At 36.3% G+C, this 22,508-nt stretch overlaps 1 protein-coding gene across 3 annotated transcripts in view; it reads left to right on the forward strand.

The window, feature by feature from the left end:
- HHLA2 (HERV-H LTR-associating 2) overlaps positions 1 to 22,508 on the forward strand; it is a 92,918-nt gene that overhangs the window by 48,058 nt on the left and 22,352 nt on the right. Inside the window, exons 3-6 of one of the 3 annotated variants that reach the window (XM_043997832.1) lie at positions 3,274 to 3,371; positions 7,615 to 7,649; positions 17,706 to 17,807; positions 19,606 to 19,704. In XM_043997832.1, coding sequence (XP_043853767.1) covers positions 19,635 to 19,704 — 70 coding nt within the window. In that variant the 5' untranslated portion in view covers positions 3,274 to 3,371; positions 7,615 to 7,649; positions 17,706 to 17,807; positions 19,606 to 19,634. The remainder of the gene's footprint in view (positions 1 to 3,273; positions 3,372 to 7,614; positions 7,650 to 17,705; positions 17,808 to 19,605; positions 19,705 to 22,508) is intronic. The other 2 variants (XM_043997833.1, XM_043997834.1) reach the window with 2 other exon arrangements.

Here is a 22,508-nt window from a genome sequence, read left to right on the forward strand (position 1 = left end):
TGGTACAAAGAGTACTGGATTTGGAATCAGAGAATCAGGGAACAAATCCCAGTTCTCCCATCTTTTGACACTGGGCAAATCACAATGTCATTGGGTCTTGCCTCCTTTGTAAAATGAAGGGGTTGGAAGAGTTGACTTTCAAGGTCTCTTCCAGCCCTAATTCTAAATTTCCTCTTCCTCCCCCTCTTTCTCTACTGCCTCATTTATTAAATACAGCAATATGGTCGTAGGTGTCAAGATAGGAATGGATCTATGAAACTAGAAAACAGAAAATGTTACTGGGCAGAATTCAGTTCACAAAGAGGCTATAGCTGTGTCTGCAATATTGTCTAAACCCCAAATCAGGACATGGTCTGACAAAGGATGTTCCTTTGCAAAGAATCATTAAGAACATAGTCTCTTTTCCTGATATTTCCCAGCAAACTGAATATGTATGACTGCTATATACCCAATTCTGGATCACTTCCCTTCTTCAGCCTAGAAGGTTCTTCAGGATTACTGATTATAATAAATCATTTAATGGCATGGGCCCCTCATAATAATTTTGTGTTTATTCAGGATCAGAGACCTATAACAGAGGCATCAAACACACAGTTGGCTGCACAGTCCCAAGGGCTGAGGGAACAGATCAAAATGTAATTGGGGGAAATGTTAACAAAATTAATAAAAATATAATAAAATATAGATAATGTTAATGCATGGTTTTCTAAGCCAGTAGGGATCTTTATGTATGGTTTAGAAGGCCTTATTCCTATTATTCCACTGCACCACCTAGCTGCCAAGTTCATGTTATAGCTATGGTCTTATTCTACTCAGTTACTATGGCCCAGTGCCATAACTAGGGTAGAATAAGTATGACTTTGCCCAGGGATACTGACACAGCACTGTTCTGGACTATGCTCCTTACCAAAGGACAAACTCTAGACACTTTTCTCCTCTGATAATAGCCTATCCCCTGTGATGATAGCCTTAGCCTGGAGCCATAGTTCCTCCTCGCCTTGAAATTCCTGACCCAAAGTTCTTTAGCTCCATAAAAAGTCATAATTTCTCAAAACTTGTGGCTGCTATATGTAATGAAACTTCATAAATAACTCAGACATGCTGAACCTGTTCTTTAATCAATCAGTAAGCATTTATTAAGGTTCTATTAAATGTGAGAGGCACTGTGGTAGGTTATATTGTTCAATATGCAATTTAAAAGGCACTCTATTTCAGTAATATCACTCATTCATTCAACAAATATTTAAAGGCATTATTTCTGGTACTAAGAGATTATTAGGTCAACTGCTTTGACTGTCTGATGATTAATTCAGTTATACAGTTGGTCAATTCAATAGGGCACAGGAGGAATAACTGTTATATGTCCAAAATTATTTGGCCAAAATGATGTATTGACATAGGGAGAACCAAGTTGAAACAAAATTCATACTAGATTCATAAAGTGGTGGCCTTAACCCAGATATTTGGAAAATGTCAAATTTATTCCCATTTGTAAATTCTTGGATGCCAAGGACTGTCTTTTGTCTCTTTTTGTATCCTCATTGTTATGTGCCTAGCACATAGTAGATGGTTAATAAGTATTTATTGATTGAATTTTATGGCCCATACATGAAAACTTGTAAATTGTTATATTGATAGCTTTATTCAAATGCAAACATTAAAATCAATGGGATTGCTGGCTTTGGTTCTAAAAAACAAACAAAAAACTTGTGGCTATGCATCAAGTGAGTTTCCCTACCACTAACCACCCTTATCCACTGACCCAGGTGAAGAAACTCCTAGCTATTTCTCTTCATATGCCTCATTAAAAGATGAAGGGTATGACCTTGGTTTCTTAAAGACTATAACAGTGGAGCTATATCTATAAAATTTAGAAGGTTTTAAGTACTATACAGACCTGGCACAAGTAGACTGTTGTGTCTTTTGTCCAAGGACTAGCCTAAGTTCATAGAGGCTTATAATGAGAGAACTGGATCCTATAGAATACATTTTTTCCAGCCATATTTAGTTGGTGAGCCTGATTCAGGCCCATCCTTTTGTAGATTAGGTCTGATATTGGAACAAAATAGGACAATCATAGATCATTCAATCATTAACCAAAGGATTATTTAGCCATAGCATAGAAAAGGTATTTAACAAGGATACTACAGCACTTAACTTGGGTAAACATGTTCTTTCCTAACCTTCATATCTGATCAATAGGATATGGTGGAGTGATTTGAATGACTTTGGGACATCTGCCAAATTTGAAGGGTCCATATGATTCAATACTCTTGTATGATTAGAAAGCCACATCAATAGAATCTGAGAGCACTAGCAAGCTAAGTCAATAGAGACTCAACTTGAGCCTTAGCCCCTTGGGCCAATCAGGTCTTGAAAATAGCTTCCTTGCCTTTTAGGGGGGAAAAATAGCTCTCCCTCTCCCTCCACCTCCTCCTCTCCTTACCCCTCCCTCCACCTTTCTCTTCTGTTATGTGTGCTCATGAGATACATAGGGTGAGAAGACCCAGGTAGATAGTGATCTATCATATACACAATACAAACAAGTGTGTGTGTGTGTGTGGGGGGGGGGTGTATGGCAGGAAAGGAGTGGGTTTGGATCTGGTTCAGTAGAGACAGCATCATTATCAATGAAAGCCCAATTCCTGAAATATTAGCAGAGACTGTGTGGCATTGAACTTGTGTTGGAAATAATTCCATTCAACAAGACTTTATTAAGCACCTACTACATTCAAGGCATTGTGCTAGGCAGTCGAGACACAAAACCAGAAACAAAAGAGTTCCCGCATTCAAAGAGCTTTTATTCTATTGGGAGGACATAGCATTTATACTGATAAGTAAATACAACACATATACAAAGCATATAAACCTCCCTAGCAACCAAGTTTCTTCTTGCCACCTCCATTATGTTGTCTGAATGCCAGGTACAAATTTAGTGTCTGAACCAGGAAGTGCTAACATTTGAGCCCCTTGTAAGGTGGGTAACATTTTGACTCAGGTTTGAGTAGCATCCTTTAAATCCCAGGTGGAAGTTGTTTTAGACTTCCTTATGGTTTCTTTTCTGTCAGAAAATAATTTCTAAAAATATGGTTGAGAACATAAAAATAGTGCCAGATACTCATTAACCGCCTTACTTGGCTGAACACTGAGATTTCAATAGGGCTATTTCTAAATCAGGTCTTTGTACAAAAGGAATTGAGTATATTTTTATGCATCACCCTTTATCTTGAAGCAGAGAAATGTGTTACTGTAATTTGCTATTTCTTTCAATAGGCATGAATCAAGGAGGTTCAAATAGCTTCATTTTCAGTTGGTCTGCAAGCTGGATCCAATCCTTTCCCTTCAAACTTCCATGAAACATCTTGTAGATGGTAAGAACATACTCTTACTGGCTAATCAGGCATATCTTTTCATAATTATCCCCTTTATAAACATATTTTATCCATCTCTGTCTATGGAGCAGTAAAAAAGAGTCTCTGGGGTTCCTATTCCTATAAAGGGTACGAAGAAAGAGAAGCTTCTTTGTTTTTCAGCTTTAATCCCAACCTATATTATACCCCAAACTATAAATTTATTTTAAGCATTTGGAGTTGCTGGAGGTGCTTTAATTTACCATGACAACTTCTTACCCTTTTAGGAATTAATACTTGAAAATATAATGCCAGACATAGTGGTGCAGGCCTGTAATCTTTGTTCCCAGGGAGGCTGAGGATGGTGGATCTCTTGAGTTTAGGAGCTCCAAGCTGCAGAGGGATCACCCTTAGTCAGTCAGGCACCAATGTTAAGAATCGAGGCATGAGGGGTCACCAGGCTGCATATGATGGGGCAAACAAGCCTGAGTCAAAAACAGAGCTGGTCAAAGGCCCTATGAACATCAGTAGTGGAACTGAGCCATGAGTACCCTCTGTACTTGCAGCCTGGACAAGATAGCTTGGCCCAGGAGCAGCTAGGTGGCACAGTGGATAAAGCATTGTCCCTGGATTTAGGAGGACCTGAGTTCAAATCCGGCCTCAGACACTTGACACTTACTAGCTGTGCAACCCTGGGCAAATCACTTAACCCTCATTGACCCAGAAAAAAAAAAAAGATAGGTTGGCCCAATCTGAAGAGAGGAGAAAATATTATTTAGTGGTGATGGGCTACAGCATGACAGCCACACTATTTTACTTGTCCCCCAATGCCCTGGATGCCAGAAAGTTTCTTTTACAAAAGTGCCATCTGCTAGCTCTTGCCAACCCTTTCCTATGTTGCTCATTTGTAGTATTTCAGTAAAGAATGAAATTCTTGTCTGTATATTTCCCATCTATAAAGTAGGTAAATTAATACTTAGACTTTCTCCAGAGATGTATGTCAATAAATTGATTTGCTCTTTCTCCAGATGGCAGAGGAGTCATTGAAATATGAAGTCCAATAGACCAAGGTCTTTCAGGGTCTGGGGAAAGGAATGATTAGACATACTCATCATGAGGGTTGGCTTATTTAGTAGAGATAATAGAAAAAGAATACTGTGATATTCAAGGCCAATGTAACAATCCCCTGGAGCTGAGGATTCTTAGCTCTGGGTTATATAGAAAGCTTGTCTAAGGAATTTGATATAACATTTTTTTTTTTGAGACCAAAACCAGGAATAAGATAACCTGACCCCTTTGGTTACTGCTCTTTTAGAAGCCTTAGTAGAAACATGGATTCTTCACCTGGAATCCATGGACTTGTTTGATTTTATTTTGTTTGTTTGTTTTTAACATTTTTGTTAACTGTATTTTGGAGAAGGGAACCATAGGCTTTACCAGACTGCCAAATGGGTCCATGACACACAAAAAAAGGTTAAGAACCCTGCTAAAGGGGAAAAGTGTCTATAGCAGCAGCAATAGCAAAGCCCAGATGGTCTATTGGTCAGTCTCTAAGGGCTCCCCAGTCCTGAGTTGCAGTCTCTTGTACTAATTCTATACTGGGTCTGTGAATGTTACATGCAAAAATATCTAAGCCAATTGGAAAGGTGGGTTTCTTTTTCTTTCTTCTAATTAAAATACCTCAATCATTAAGCCATACCAGATAGCAGGATGCCTGTATATACATATATGCATACCCACAAGAAATGAGGGATAGTAATCATAAAAGCTGAGTATTGAGGAATGTATGCATATACATGAAGTTATACAAGTTAGTTATTGCTATGATATGGCTTTCCAAATGTTAAGGGCTAAAATTCTAGTTAAACTGTATAAAATATCTAATGAGTGGTCACCAATAAATTATAAGCTTTAGCAAGAGTTAGACTTTTAAGCATTTATTAAGGAGAATAAGAATTTGGTAAAGAGAGAGAGAAAGGCCTAGATTCCTATCTATTAAAGGGAGAGCACATTTCTAGCTCCCCTCTCCACCAGTGTCCTCAGGAAAGAGAGCCAGACAGAGTGCTAGTCTCTTCCTTCTTCCTCCCACTACCCAACGTCACTTCCTGATGCCAAAGAAAAGACTCCTGGTCTTGCCCTCAACGACCTTAGCTTCATGGGCAGAACTCTTCTTCTACAGCAAGTCTCCAGCAGGTGGCGTCATTCCAATCGTTACACAAAGAACATCTATTCAATCCACTGATCTAGTAAAAGATTAATAGATTACTTTTTGAACATGCAAGGATGCCATTAAGTCTATTTACAAAGTCTTATTATGTTGCTTAGCTATTCTTAGGCAATCTACACGCTATAAAGCACGATATACAATCTGCTATAGAAAAAGCTTTTTTGTTAATTCCTCAATGAGATGATGTATGTAGGGTTCTACGGACTTTTCAGTTTTCTGAAAATAAAAAAGGATTGAGGTGGTAGGGAAAATCCTAGAGAGGCTTTTCAATTGCTACCTTTTCAAACTCCTTCCAAGTACTATGTCTTCACCTCATTCGTCTTTCCTGATTATCATAGAACCAAGAGAGTTGTTAAGCTTATTTCAGGGATAAAGAAAAGAAAAGCTATATTTGAAGTTCCTTTTAGGCAGGCAACTATGAATTTATCTCAAATAGCACCTAGGATAGAATCAACCAATAATTTTGGGGGGTGAATGCTTTTTTTTTTTTTTTTTAGTGAGGCAATTGTGGTTAAGTGACTTGCCCAGGGTCACACAGCTAGTAAGTGTTAAGCATCTGAGGCTGGATTTGAACTCAGGTACTCCTGAATCCAGGGCTGGTGCTCTATCCACTGCGCTATCTAGCTGACCCGGGTGAATGCTTTTAATTTTTAAAATAATTATTGAAAATAAGACATGAATTTGCTCTATTTTCTATTCTAAACCACAAAATATTCCATACTTTTATTTACCAATTTTTTTTTCTTTTATCCTTACTTGTTAATAGTAAATATTCTCTCCTAAGTTACTATTTGTTTTTAACATTTTTTGGGGGGGTGGGCAATGAGGGTTAAGTGACTTTCCCAGGGTCACACAGCTAGTAAGTGTCAAGTGTCTGAGACTGGATTTGAACTCAGCTCCTCCTGAATCCAGGGCCAGTGCTTTATCTACTGCGTCACCCAGCTGCCCTTCTAAGTTACGATTTGTTAACCATTTCTCACCTATGGACTGTCACATGGTATTTCCATAGCCTCTGGTATTATGCTAACTTACATTCAGCTGTTATTATGTGGCTTTGGGAACTCACTCATAAAGATATTTCTTCCAAATATGCAGATTATAACAGATACATACCTTCTCTAACTACTCAATTCTTGTCCTTGTCCTCTCAATATTGCCCCATAGAGGACAGATTCATGATGCTGCAGGTCTTCCTTTATGTCTTTTAACTTTTTTGTTGATCTGTTATTTCTATTTTTGTGTGCAAGTCATCGTAAGTAATATGCTACCATCTACACATGCCCATTATGCATCTCTCCATTGTCCTTTGGGTCATTCACAATGTTATTTCTTCAGTGATTGTAGTGTTCCATGATTCAAAGTCAACAGAAAAATGTTGGAGTTAAAAAGATGTGTCTTCAAAGAGAATGCCTAGGGAGCAGCTAGGTGTCTCAGTGGATAAAGCACTGTCCCTGGATTCAGGGGGACCTGAGTTCAAATCTGACCTCAGACAACTGTTTGACCCTGGGCAATTAACCCCAATTGCCTCACCAAAAAAGAAAAAAGAGAGGAGAAAAATAATATATGAGAAACAATGAACTGACTAAAAGAACTATTAATCATTTAAGTGCATCAGAAAAAAGTGTACAAGTACAGGGATAGGGAGCACCTTATAAAACTCACTTATATGGACTTGGCAAAGGAATGTCTAATTGATACACATTAAAACTACCCAAAAGAAAACATGGAAATAGGCAAGGACTGGGGGGAAATAAATCACAAGCAAAACAAACCACCTGTGGAGGAATAAAGGGGACATTAATATTAGATAGGGGAAGGGTAAATCAAGGGGTTGGCAACTTGAAATAGCTCAAGAGAGACAATTGTTAAATTTTGGGGTGAGCATTTACACTTTGAAAATCAGCAAACATTACAAACATTACAAATTAGGGCTTGATTTGTTGTTTTGTTGATTGTCTTGACTTAAGAGATGGAATAAATGCATATTATATAAATTAAACTTAAAAGTATATCATGCCTACATTTATTTCCCTGCAGGTCTGGTTGTGGAACATTTACCAGCACAACTCTGAGTAAGTCCTAGTTTTCCAAGCCTAGTCTGGGGGAAGAGAACAATTACAGAATAACAAAATTCGACCACTCAAATTATGACTTTCTAGTGCTGATCTCAATGCCTTTTTTCCTCACCATCTTTTTTCCTAATAAAGAGGGAAATGGAGAAAAAGAAACCAAACATTAATAACAAGATATGATGGAGGGGAAAGCACACTTAGCAATTAAAATCGTGAATATGCCTGGGATGGATTCACCTACAAAATAGAGGACAGTGGCATAATGAGTTAGAAAGCAGAATCCAACAATACATTGCTTACAAGACATACACTCAAATATTCAGATTCTAGTTCCTCAATTAAACTCCATTATGCCTCAGATAAATGCAAAAAAGCAGGAGTGCCATTATGATCTTAGGCAAGGAAATATATTATGATTAAAGACACCACAGAAAAGGAAACAATAACAGCATTAAATATATGTGAATTTAAAGTTCTTACAGGAAGTACTTAAGGGAAAACTAATGAAGCAAGGGGTGGGAATAGATAGTTTTTAAAAATTGACTTCGCTGTATCCCTCTCAGAAAAAGCAAATCTAATAAAAAAGATAAATAAGAAGTTAAGAACTCAAATAGAATTTTAGAAAAGTTAGATATAATAGATATCTGGCGATTACTAAATGGAAATCATAAGAATCATGTACAATTCTCAACTTGACACAGAATTTAAAGCTATTACGTGACCCCTTCTTCCCTTTCTAATCTTCTTACACCTTACTGCTCTCCAGGAAAGTACACTGCCCTGCTTGCGGTTCCTCAAACATGATACTCCTCTTTTCCATCTTCATGTCATTGCACTTCATGTTGTACCTGTTTGGGACATCCTTCTTCATTTCTGCCTTCTAGTTTTCTTGACTTCCTTCAAGACTCACTTCATCCTCTACCTTCATCAAGAGAGCTTTTCTTATGGCTTCCTCCTTTCTCCCATCTCATTCCCAGCTACTAATGCCATCCCCTTTTGGATTGCTTTCCACCTATTCTGCAAATACTTTGTATCTACCTAGTTATGTACATGTTGTTTTCATCATAGAATGTATGCTTCTTAAAGAAAGATACTGTTTTTCCCTTTGTGTCCCTATAGCTTTGCAAAGTGCCTAACATATAAAAAGTATTTAATAAATGGTTGTTGATCAAATGACTGGTGGACTCATAAAAATAGACTATGTACTAGGGCATAAGATACTCATAAACGTTAATGTTTACTGCCTATAGTACAATAAAATGATAAACAATAATGGGAATTTCAAAAATTGGATTCAGACTTGAATCCTTGAGAGCAGGAACTGTTTTTTCCTTTCTTTGTGTCCCCAGTGATACTATGATGCTTGGCACATAGTAGGTATTTAATAAATGTTATTTGACTGACTAAATTATATAATCCTAAAAAATGAGAGGACTGAAGAGAAAAATCAGAGAAATAATAAATAACTTTATTAAAGAAAATTATAATAAAAGACAATTTATTGTAGGGATGTAGCCCATGAAATCATAAAAGGAACATTTATATTTTTAGACACTTTCATCAACAAAAGAGAAAAGGAAAAAATCGATGAATGGCTTGTAGTTTTAAAATAGAAAAGCAACAAGTGAAAAAAACCACACAAACATAAAGTCTCAGGAGAGATAAATTAACAAAATAATGAGTTGATAAAACAGCTATTTATAAGACCAATGAAATGGGCAAACAATGAGCTGATTTTATTTTTTAAAAGAGGAGAACTAAATGAAAAAAATCTTAAATGAAAAAAGTAAATTTACAATGGATGGAGAGGAAATAAGAGAAATCTTTATAAACCATTTAACCTAATTATTTGCTAAAAGATCTGAGAGCCTTATATGGATGCTTATTTATTGAAAATACAAACTAAATAGCATAACAGAACAAAAAAAATTAAGTAACCCAATGTCAGAAAAAGAAATTGAATCAGACTTAAGTGAACTAAAAAAAAAACCAAGCTAGACCGACTTACATTAGAATTATGTTAAATATTCCAAGAACAATGAATTAACTCCAGTATTATATGAATTGTTTATAAAAATAGAAAAACAAAGAGTCTCACCAAATTCTTCCTATGAGACAAAAGTGGTCCTGATATCAAAAACAGGGACAAATAATTGAAAGAAAAATATAGAGCAATATCCCTAATGAATGTTGGTATAAAAATATTGAATACAATTTTAGCAAAAAGGCCACAGCCATATATTTTTAAACACTTCACTATAACCAGGAATCCAGAGTTGTTTCAGCACTTGGAAAACTGTAAACATAAAAGACTGATTTAATAGCAAAACATTTAATAACAAAAACATAAAAATCACAAGATTATATTAATAAATGCAAAAAAGTTTTTGACAAGATACTACTTATTTATGTTAAAATCTCTAAAAAGCATAGGGATAAATGGACTCCTCTTTAAAGTAGTAAACAATTATTTATATAAAACCAAGAGTTGTTATCATATATTATAAAGAAATAGTAGAAGCCTTTCCTGTAAGGTCAGCAGTAAAGCTAGGACATCTATTGTTAGCTACCCCTATAATCTGAAATAGTTCTACAAATACAATAGGGAATAAGTATAGACAAAGGGTGGAAATTTTCACCCTTCATAGATGATATAACTACTTAGGGAATTCTAGAGATTCAACTAAAAATTAAAATAATAAGTAGCTTAAGTAGAGTAACTGGTTATAAAATAAACCTATAAAATTATCAGTTTCTATATTTACTAGTAAAACCCAAGTAAAATTATAAAAAAGAAAGAATGAAATATTATTTGATCTCAGCCTAAAGCAGTAATCATCAAAAGTATATGGTACTGGGGCAGCTAGATGGCACAGTGGATAGAGCACTGGCTCTGGAGTCAGGAGGACCTGAGTTCAAATCCGACCTCAGACACTTAACACTTACCGGCTGTGTGACCCTGGGCAAGTCACTTAACCCCAATTGCCTCACCAAAAAAAAAGAGTATATGGTACTTTCATCAACCAAATTTGGTCAACATTATAGTAAAAGATTAGAAAAATTGTTTGATAAACCCACCATAACAACTACTTATTCATCAAAAACTGCTAGAGAAGCAAAAAAGCAGTGTGATGAAATTAGATTTAGATCAGCATTTAAACTATCTAACAGTAGAGGGAAAGAGAAAATGTGGAACTCAAAATTATAAAAAATGAAGGTTGAAAGTTATTTTTACATGTAATCAGGAAAAAATAAAGTATTAAAAAATAAGCAACATAACACAAAAAGAGAATGAAATGTCTAACCATTCCAGTATCTTTGCCAAGAAAACCCCAAATAGAGACACAAAGAGTTAGACATAACTGAAACAACTGAACAACACAAAAAACTCCAAATGTCATACATGACCTAAATATTTTAAACATCAAATAATAAAGAAAAAAGGAAGAATACTTTTACTTCTTTGGCTAAAAGAAGTATTCATAACTAAACAAGAAATAGAAGAAAAAGTGGAAATTTTTCAATAATGGAAAGTTGAAATAATTTACACAAGCAAAATCAGTGCAGGATAGACACAGTTAATTGGGAAAGAATTTGTAGTGTGTATCTAGGTAAAGGATCTGACATCCAACATATATGCATAATTCATATAATTGTATAAAAATAATAACCATTCCTAATAGATGAGTAATCAAAAATAAGGCTATTTTCAAAATAAGAAAAGCAAGCTAACAACTACCATGAGAAGAAAATGTTTCATATAACTACTAATAAAGGAAATGTAAAATTAAAATAACTCTGAGGTTCTATCTTGCAACCATCAGATTTACAAATGTGACCAAAAAATGTCACTCACAAGAGAAAGGAACACTAGTACATTTCTGTTGAAACTGTAAATTTGGTCCAACCATTCTGGAAAAACATTTGGAACCTTATCACAAAAGTCACTAAAGTGTACATATCCTTTGAGCACATATATGCTACTACTAAGATTATTTAAAATGAGTTTAACCAATCAATCAATAAGTATTAATGAAACTTCAGTCATGTGCCAGGCACCATGCTGGGGCCTGAAGATACAACTTCCAAGGATGAAATAATGCTTGTTCACAATGAGCTCATATTCTAATAGGGGAGACAAAATATACACATAAAAATATATGAAGCATAAATATAAAGTAAATACAAATGCAGGATTTCCCTTCTTAGTGCAATTTTAACTACTAAAGCTTTGAAATGCACTAAGACTTTTGGGACACCTTCTATTTATAAAGAAGTTAAATATAAAGTAGTTTGAGAGGTGGACCAATAGCAGTTGGGGAGATCAGAAAAGGCTTTATGCAGGAAATGGTACTTGAGTTGCATCTTAACATGGAAGAGAGAGATTCTGAGGCAGCTAAGGGGTTAAGGTAGTAGAGAATTCCAGGTGAGGGGGATAATCAATGCAAAGAAACTGGAGCTGGAACTGGAGTATATATCATACATGAAGAAAAGAGAGAAGACCAATTTGGCTGGAGCACAAGGAGGCTGGAAAGATAGGTTGGGGCCAGATTGTACAGGACTTTAAAAGCCAAACAGAAAAGTTTATATTTTATCTAGTCAATTATCTCACTTAGAGTTGAAGAGTACCAGGATCTCCTCTGACTTGGCATGCAAATTAATTTGAGCCAGAACAAAAGATAAGAGAAGAATCCATTATTCTTCACTCACCTATCCTACATTCTTGCCTTTATTATGCCTTTATTACACATTGTGGTCAGCAGCTAAACCCTGCTGCTGTGATGCTGTGTTTTGATCAGTGTAAAATTTTGATGCTGCCCTACATAAAGTTTTGGAGTCTAGAGATGGCTGTTCCTTTGTCACTGATGGTAAGACTAGATCATTATAGAAAAAGATGGCAAATCTCTTCAATTTTCCATTAAGTTGTTGCCATCCTGCTAATCTCATCTATGCATGATTTGGGGATTATCAAGTCTAGGGCTTACAACTAAGCTTTTACAGACTCATTTTCCCCCTTCAGTAGTTTTCACTGTTTTAGGGGTGCACTGAATGTAATTTTATGCTATTCATCTCCCTAATATTCTACAAACAAATTTGTATTCTAAATGGAAGCTGCCCTTAGCTGTCACATCTTTCTACTTAGCAAGGGGATCAACTGTATGCTGGATGAGGCATCTTAGAATATCAGAACTAATTAATTGCCATCTCTTCACTACTTGCTCTGGAGACAGAGTTCCCCATTTTCTCCTGCAGTTGTCCAAAGATCTAACCTCTATATCTCTTTTCCCTTTCCTGAGTTTCTTTCTCTGAGCTGCATTTTTTTTAAAGAAGATACATGTAATATTACTATGGTTACCCCCTCAAAATAGTTCCTGATTCTATGCTACTCTATGTAGCACAGCACCTGGCACATAGTAAGTGCTTTTTATTGTCATGTGTGATGTTTAAAATCTAAATTGTGGTCGCCTTAAATAAAAAAGCTTCAGCACCAGTCTTTGGGCATTAAACATTTATTAAAGCATGCAGATATTCACAAGGAGTTCAGAAAGTTAAGAAAAAAAGAAGTCCTACCTAGCTTAGAGTTCCAGCCTGGTTAGGTTCTTCCTCCAGTCCTCCTCCATGAGCCTGCTTTAATCAGGAATTCCCCAGCAAGCTGATTGTGGAAGCTTTTTATAGGTCTGGAACAGAGGCGGTCCTTACACACTGCTTCAAGGTGATTGGTTGCTGTCCTCCAAATCCATTGGTTCTGAAGGTGTTCTGAAGGTGTGATTACAATCCAGTTAACTTGAAGTAGGCTAATCAGCAGTTAATCACTCTCACTTGATTCAATCAGTCTAGATTAATCTCCAGGTGGGTGTTTGAGTATCTGCTAAATCTCATTATATCATCACACATGTAGAATCACTATCCTTGGGTAAATGATACCATTTGGTTTCTTAAAGAAGTAAAATCTTCATTTATTTGGAAACCATCTGATGAGAGAAGTTAAGATGGTTTCTTTGTGGCTCTATACAAATCTGAGTGTGCTCAGGGATTGGAGCCAGGAAGAACTAACAGTCATAGCCACTGAGCATTATGGTATAGTTAAATGAGGGCTGGAGTCAGGAGACATGGCCTCTGATTCTTCCTAGCTATCTGAACATAAACAAAGCATTTTATTTCTCAGAGCTTCGGTTGCTCCATCTACATCCAATCTCTCTCTGAAGTCCCTTCTGTTTTAGCTGCTTGCTCTTGTTTTTCATTTACAATTTATTGGACCTCTTAGGTACCAGGGCTGGGAGAGCCTCTGAGAATGTAACATTAGTGGATTTGCCTAAAATTATTCTAATTTCTCTTGGAGAAGGATTTTTGAGAAGAAAATCACTGGAAGAGGAACACCAGAAACCCTGGGAGCCAGCAAATAAAGGAAGCATTATGCAGTGGGTGATCTTCAGGCATGCCCACCCACTGGCTGAGATACTTAGGGGGAACCTATGATGCTTTATGAGGAGATAGAGCTTTGTCTGGATTGGTGGCCAGGAGTAGGAGTTGAGATGATAGTTTCTGCTGTAATTTTCCTAAGGTGCAGGCCCAACTATCAATCAACCTATCAAAAAACAAACACTAAAGAAGGTACTGTGCTAGGTGAAGGGGTACAAAAATGAAAAAAAAAAATTCCTGCCCTGACAATTTATATTCTATTAAAACAACACATACATAAATAAGCTTTACAAATATAGGCAAGATAAACCTAAGGAAAAACAGTGGCTGGGGTATGCTATCTTCTGAGGGATCCAGAGTTCCTTGGATGATCAACTCAGATACCAGCTTCATTTTTCCTTATCCTAGAATCACTCATACCTTGCCAAACCTTAACCCAGAATTACTCTCACCATCAGCTTCCTTTGTCCCTGCTGGGGTGGCAATGAATGCAGGTGGAGAAAGTTACTCTCACTGGATCCTTTACAAATTCATATTTTCTGAGCTCAAATAGGATTTCACTGTGGCATAGTAGGTTGATTTGTTTTTTTTTAATATTACCACCCAAGTATTCCAAACCTCCTCTCCTCAAGTGTCTTATACTCCCCCTCTTCCCATGCTCTCAAGCCAAGGATTTTTGCCTGCCTCCATTGAGAAAATAGAGGCCATTAATGGTTATTCCTCCCTTCTCCCCTCTTCTACATCAATCTCAAGTCTCCATTGAAGTAGTGGCCCTTTTCTTCTAGAAGGCTAACCCCTCAAAATTTACCCCATTTTATCCCCTCCTGTCTTCTCCAGGAAATTACCCACTATTATCACCCTCTCTCATCTTTAATCACTCTATATCTACTGGGTCTTGCCCAGCTGTCTGCAAATATGCCCATCTCCTCCATCCTTAAAAAAACAAACAAAAAGCTTTCACTTACTCCACTAGGTCCCCAAGCTATCATATCATATTTCTCCTTCCATTCTTAACAAAACTCTGAGAAAAAGGCCATCAAAATTTAATCACCTCCAGTTTCTTTCCTTCTCTGACCTCTCAACCCTTTGCAGCCTTACATTTGACTTAATCTTTCAATTGAAACCTTTCTCTCAAAAGTCACCAGTGATCTACTACTTGACAAATCTGATGATCTTTTTTCAGTCCACAACCTTCTTGACCTCTCTGCAGCATCTGAGACTGCTAAATCCCCTCCTCTCAAATTCTCCCTCCTCTGGATTCTCATGACATGCTTTCTTAGTTTTCCTCTTTGCTATCTGACCATTCTTTCTCAGTCTCCTCTATTTTATAATCCATATCAATCACCCTAATTATGGGGTTCCCTTAGGCTCTAGCTTGGACCCAATTCTCTTTTCTCTCTAAGCTCCCTCACTTGGTGACCTGATCAGTGCTCTTGGTTTTAATTATTAGCCCTATGCAGATGACTACCAGATCACCCAATAAGGAATCTGGCTCCAGTTATATACATATCCAACCCTGAGCTCTCTCCTTAGCAGTAGTGCATGGAAGAAAACAATTTATATTTTGCATTTTAGCCAAAATCTGCCAGAATCAATTTATTAATATGAGAGCATTTCAGCTTGGATAATTCAAGCTACTAATAAAAATATCCTCTGACCCAAGCAATGTCCAACTTACATTTTATAATAATAATAATGGTACAAAACCAAAGTAAAACAAAGATACAAAGTCCAGGTTGAAGGTTTTTGATTTACCATATAGAACCACAGTAATGTTGATTCTGATGCATCAACTTACTTGAAGTATCTTCTTGAAAAAAACTGTCTTCTTTAACTACTCTCTCTAAAGAATGCTCCATTTCCCATCTATTGTCCTAGTTCTTCCACATGCCTAGAATGTACTCCATGTTTTCTTTTATCTTTTAGAATCCCTGATTTCCTTAGAGACTGAACTCAAGGTATGCCTCCCATATGAAGCCTTTCTTGCTCCCTCCATCTGCTAGTGTCTATTTCTGCCCTGCCCCCACACCTATCACTCTATTCTGGATTTAACTCTTCTAATATAACGTAAACCCCTTAGAGCAGGGACAGTTTCACTTTGTCTTTTTAACCTAGTACCTAGCTTAGTACCTAGAATATGATAGCAGTTTAATAAATGCTTGTTGATTAATTTATTGATCGAAGGAAGTGACCTGATCTAGATAGGAAGTCCAAGGGAAATTGATTAAATCACACTCCCAAGAGAACTGATGATCTACATGCAGATTGAAGCACACTTTTTTCCCCCCAATTTCTATATTTTTCTTGCTCTTTCTTAGCAACATAGTTAATATGGGAATATGTTTTGCATAACTTAACATATATAATAGGTATCACGTTGCTTGTTTTCTCAATGGGCGGGGGAGAAGCTAGAAGGAGAGAGGGAGAGTACACTTGGAACTCAAAATTTTAAAGTGAATTTTAAAAATAAATTTTGTTTGTCACTCAGTCATGTCTAATTCTTCATGACCCCATTTGAGATTCTCTTGACAAAGTTGCTGGAGTGGCATGCCACTTCCATCTCCAGGTCATTTTACGGAGGAAGAACTGAGGCAAAAAGGACTGAGCTAAGTGACTTACCCATGGTCACACAACAAGTGTCTGAGGCTAGATTTGAACTCAAGATGATAAGTCTTCCTGACTTCAGGCCTTCAACTCTATTCATTGTGCCTCCTAGCTACCTGCCCCAACCCCAGAATTAAATGAAAACTATTAATTAATTAATTTTTAAAAAATTAATTAAAAACCATGAACATCCTAGACTAGATAGAGAAGGTCCAGGAATGTAACAGAGGATGGGTAGAGGGCACATTATTTGAATGACACCATAGGCACAGGGTCCTGACTGGTAGATAGGACCATACATTGACTATAGCATTGCATACTTTTTCTTAGCTAAAAGTCACTTTGGAAGATTTGTCAACTTTAAATGAGAAGAGAGATTAAATTGTTAGTTTTAGTCATTGGGTGCCAATTAAGAATCATAGAAGAGGAAAGTTTGAAGTGACCTAGATGAGGAGAAGAATATTATGTAAGCTAAACATATAGCTTTGATAGGACTACTGATGTTACAGTATTTCCTTCCTTGTGGCTCATTCACTTCCAACCAATCCCCTGAACCCCCAACACACACACACACACACACACACACACACACTCATATGCAACCATATTTCATATGAAATGGCCAAGATTTAGAGCTTAAAATACCCCCTAAAAGCCTCAGAGTTTATTTAGTCAAAACTAATTTCAGAGGGAAGGAAGAAAGACAGAAAAGGAAGGGAGCAGGAATGTGTATAAGGTCTACATGATGCCAGGCACAGTGCTAAGGACTTTACAAAAATTATCTCATTTGATCCTCTCAACAATCGTGCATGCTAAGTGTTATTATTATCTACCTCTTAAAGTTGGAGAAACTGAGGCAAACAGAAGTTGAGAACTTGCCCAAGGACACACAGCTAGTGTCTGAGGCCAGACACAATGACAGGTCTTCTTGACTCCAGACTCAGGACCATATCAACTGGGCCACTAGCCAGCCCTAAGTTGAATTTAAATACCTAAGTTGAATTTCAATTTTCTTTTCTGTCTTTATTTCAGGAACTACTTATCACATTTCCTCACAGAGCACAGGCACTTAGTAAATGTTGAATTGAATTGAATTGGATTGGGTTAAATGAGCTGCTTCCACTCAGCGTACAAGTAAGGCACAAAACATCTACATTTCAGGTGCTGTTCTTAGGATGTCAATTAACCCACTCTGCTGAACTTGTAAATCTAGGCCATAGGACTAACAGTGCTTTAGAGTACTCATTTATTTATTTATTTATTTATCTTTCTTCTATCTATTTACTTTTTACCAACCATTCATTTATCTATCAATCTATTCTTGTATTTATTCATTTATTTATTCATTTTGTATTTATTTATACTGATCTTGGTTGGGTTAGGGGCAGCTAGCTGGCATAATGGATAGAGCACCAGTCCTGCAGTCAGAAAGACATCTTCCTAAATTCAAATCTAGCCTCAGATACTTAATAGATGTGCGGCATTGGGGAAGTCACTCAACTCAATAGAATTGGGGGCAGCTAGGTGGTGCAGTGGATAAAGCACCAGCTCTGGATTCAGGAGGACCCAAGTTCAAATCTAGCCTCAGACGCATGACACTCAGTAGCTGTGTGACCCTGGGCAACTCATTTAACCCTCATTGCCCTGAAAAAATAAAAACAAAACAAAACTCAATTGAACTAATAGAAGAGGAAATAGAATATTTAAGTGACCCTATTTAGGTGGGAGGGAACTTGAATGAACCATAAATGAGCTCCCTAAGAAAAAATTCTAGGGTCAAATGTGTTTACAAGCAAATTTTACCAAACATATATAGAATAAGTAATTCTAATACTGTATAAACATTTTTAAAAATATGGAGTCCTACAAAATTCATTCTATGATGCAAAAATGTTTGTTACCTAAGCCAGGGAAATTTAAAAAAAACAGAGAAAGAAAACTATAAACCAATTTCCCTAATGAATATTGATGCAAAAATTTTAAGTAAAAAACAATGTCCACATGTGGCCCACAGGGATCCATTTCTGTCTGAGTTTGACACCTCTACTCTGGCAGAGTGGAGTTGAAGTAGCAAAGTGGTGGCCCTGAAGAAAAGAAGCCCAGAAACTGGTTGCAAAGATCATTGCCCATAAGGGCACTCATACTTCCACTAACGGTGTATTTGTGGTAGATTGGACTCTGGGTTTAATGAGAGAAATGTTCTATTACAACTTTTCTTACTATAATATCTCACTAAATGCATTGGCTTTGAACTAATCATGACATCTGGTTGGCTAGGGGAAAAATCATTTAAATAGCGGGGGCTTGAGAAGTAAGATTCTTGAGGGATGTAGATCCAAGGAATATTTCAAATCTGGCACAACACCTTTGGGTTCCTCATATGAAAGAAGGAATTGCACAAGTTACTACTAGTATAGTCCCTAGCACATAATAGGCTCTTAATAAATGCTGGTTAGGTGATTGGATTGGATTGTATGAAATGATGCCAGAGAGCCAGGAGAACATTGTGCACAGAGACAGCAATATTGTTTGATGAAGAACTGTGAATGACTTAACTATTCTCAGCAATACAATGACCCAAGACTATCCCAAAGGAGTAATGAAGAAGCATGCTATCCACCTCCAAAGAAAGAACTGATATTGATTGAACACATATTGAAGCATACTGTTTTTCACTTTCTTTCATTTTTTCTTTTATTCAAGTTTTCTTATACAAAATGACTAATATGGTAATGTTATAGATACTTGCACATGTATTACCAATATGTGATTGCTTACTGCCTCAGGGAGTGAGAAGGGGAGAGAGGGAAGGAGGGATAGAATTTAGAACTCATAACTTTAAATTAAAATGTTTATTATTTTTTTAAAAAAAGAAATGATGCCAGGTGATGCATTCCTTTCTAAAATATATTTGTTTGCTTTGCTTCTTCAGGATCTTAACAAGTATGTTATGTAGAAGTCATGAAGGTACACTTACTATTTATTCCTTATCTTCTGAATATTCTTGTACAACCTCTGACTGGAAATAATGGTAAGCTTTACTACTACATACAAAGAGAGAATCATGTATTGGAGAGGGGGTTGGATCTTAACTTGGGATTTTTTTTAAAAATATTTTATAACTATTTTTGTAGTCTTATGTACTTTATTTTATATATTTAAAAATGTTCCTCTGAGAAGGATTTGTGGTAATGTGGAAAAATCCTCCTTTCTGATAAAATGAAAATATTTTTAAAATCATACTTCTTTGGTCTAAAAACCCTTTGAAATTGCCTTCTTTGAAGTTTGGTTAAGCTAGGTTAACAACAAAATTACTTTCTTGGGGAAATGGATTAAGAATGGTTACCAAAACCTAGAAGAAAGAATACCTCTAGATCAGAGGTATCAAACATGTGATTCCACAAGTTTGGATAGGCACTCTGGAAGCAGCTAAAACAAATTAAAATAAGATTGGTAAATATTTAACAAAATTTTAAAAATACAATAAAACATAGATCATCTTAATATGTGGTTTTCTTAGTTAATATGTTCTTACACATACAGTTCATTGGCACCCCCTTTCTGAGTTTGACATCATTGCTCTAGATCATTTTCTGCCCCACCAGTTGAAGTGATTGAGCTATTGAACCATCTAAGCAGTGTTCATTTTGTCAAATTTGGAAAACAAAATGTAATTATGTACAAATAAGATATACACAAAATAAATATTATTCCAGAAATGTGAACTATAACAATAAGGCAAGAAAAAGAAATTAAAGGAATTATAATGGGCAATGAAGAAACAAAACTGTCACTCTCTGCAGATATGATAGTATAGAGAATCCTAGAGAATTGACTAAAAAACTAGTTGAAATAATTAACTTCAGTCAAGTTGCAAGATGTAAAAATAAATCCACATAAATCATTAGCATTTCTATATACTACCAACAAAACCCAGCAGGAAAAAACAGAAAGAGAAATTCCATTTAAAATAACTGCAGAGGGGGTTGTGATGAAATAATGATAAACATCACAGGGTGGAGCCAAGATGGTGGAGGAAAGGTAGCAACTTGTCTGAGCTCTCCCCAAGACCCCTCCAAATTCTTTCATATAATGCCACAAGAAGACACAAAAAATACTGAAGAAAACACCACCTTAAAAAAAAGACTAGGCCAAATGGTAAAAGAAGAAAAAGAAAATGAGTAGAAGGATGCCTTGAAAGGCTAAAGTGGCCAAATGGAATAAGAGGTACAAAAACTCTCTGAAGAAAATTCTTTAAAAATTAGAATTCAGCAAATGGAAGCTAATGACTTTATGAGAAATCAAGAAACAATAAAGCAATGAAAAAATGAAAGAATTAAAAAATAAAAAGGCAATGCGAAATATTTCATTGGAAAAACAACTGACCTGGAAAATAGAAAATTATTGGATTACCTGAAAGCCATGATCAAAAAAAGAGCCTAGACATCATCTTTCAAGAAATTGTCAGGGGAGATTGCCTTGATATTCTAGAACCAGAAACTAAAATAGAAATTGAGAGAATCCACCAATCACCTCCTGAAAGATATCCCAAAATGAAAACTCTCAGGAATATTATGGCTAAATTCCAGAGCTCCCAGGTCAAGGAGAAAGCATTGCAAGCAGCCAGAAAGAAACAAGCCAAATACCAAGGAGCCACAGTCAGGATCACAAAAGATTTAGCAGCTTCTACATAAAAGTATCAGAGGGCTTGGAATATTATATTCCAGAGGGCAAAGTAACTGGGATTATAACCAAGAGTCACCTACCCAGAAAAACTGAATATAATCCTTTAGGGGGGAAAATGAAAATTCAATGAAAGAGAGGACTTTCAGGCATTCTTGATGAAAAGACCTGATCTGAATAGAAAATTTGATTTTCAAATACAAGACCCTAGAGAAGCATAAAAAGGTAAAGAGGAAAAAGAAATCATAAGGGATAATAAAAGGTTAAACTGTTTACATTCCTACATGGGAAGATGATACTTGTAACTCATAAGAACTTTCTCATTATTAGGGCAGCTAGATGGAGTATATTTAGACACAGGTGTAAATTGAATATGAAGGGATGATATCTTTAAAAATAAAGTTAAGGGGTGAGAGAGGTATGCACTGGGAGAAAGGGAAAGGGAGAAGTGGAATGGGGGAAAATATCTCACATAAAAGAAGCAAAAAAAAATTATACAGTGGAGGGAAAGATGGGAGAGGTGCTGGGGAGCAAGTGAACCTGCCTTTCATCAGAATTGGCTCAAAGTGGGAATAACATACACACTCAATTGAGTATGGAAATCTATCTTACCCTGAAGGAAAGTAGGACAAGAAGGGGATAAGGTGGGAGGGGTGAAAGAAGGGAGGGCATATTGGGGGGAGGGGGTAGTCAGAAACAAAACACTTTTGAGGAGGGACAGGGTGAAAGAAGAAAAGTAACAGTAAATTTTTTGCATCACTACATATATATAAAGGAGAAAGAACAGAGTAAATGTCATGGGGAGAGAAAATGATAGAGGGAAATACAGTTAATAATAGTAACTGAAAACATTTGAAGCAAGGTTGTCTGATAAAGGACTCATTTCTCAAACATATAGAGAACTATGTCAAATTTATTAAAATAAGAGCCGTCCCTAACTGATAAATGATCAAATGATATGAACAGTTTTCAGATGAAATAATGAAAGCTATCTATAGTCATATGAAAAAAATTCTCTAACTCGCTCTTGATTAGAAAAATGCAAGTCAAAACAATTTGGAGGTACTACTTCATACCTACTGGATTGGATAATAGGACAGCAGAAGAAAATGACAAATGTTGAAGGAGATATAGGGGAAATGAAACATTAAT

The sequence above is a fragment of the Dromiciops gliroides genome, chromosome 3 (assembly GCF_019393635.1).
Source record: "Dromiciops gliroides isolate mDroGli1 chromosome 3, mDroGli1.pri, whole genome shotgun sequence".
Lineage (NCBI taxonomy): Eukaryota > Metazoa > Chordata > Mammalia > Microbiotheria > Microbiotheriidae > Dromiciops > Dromiciops gliroides.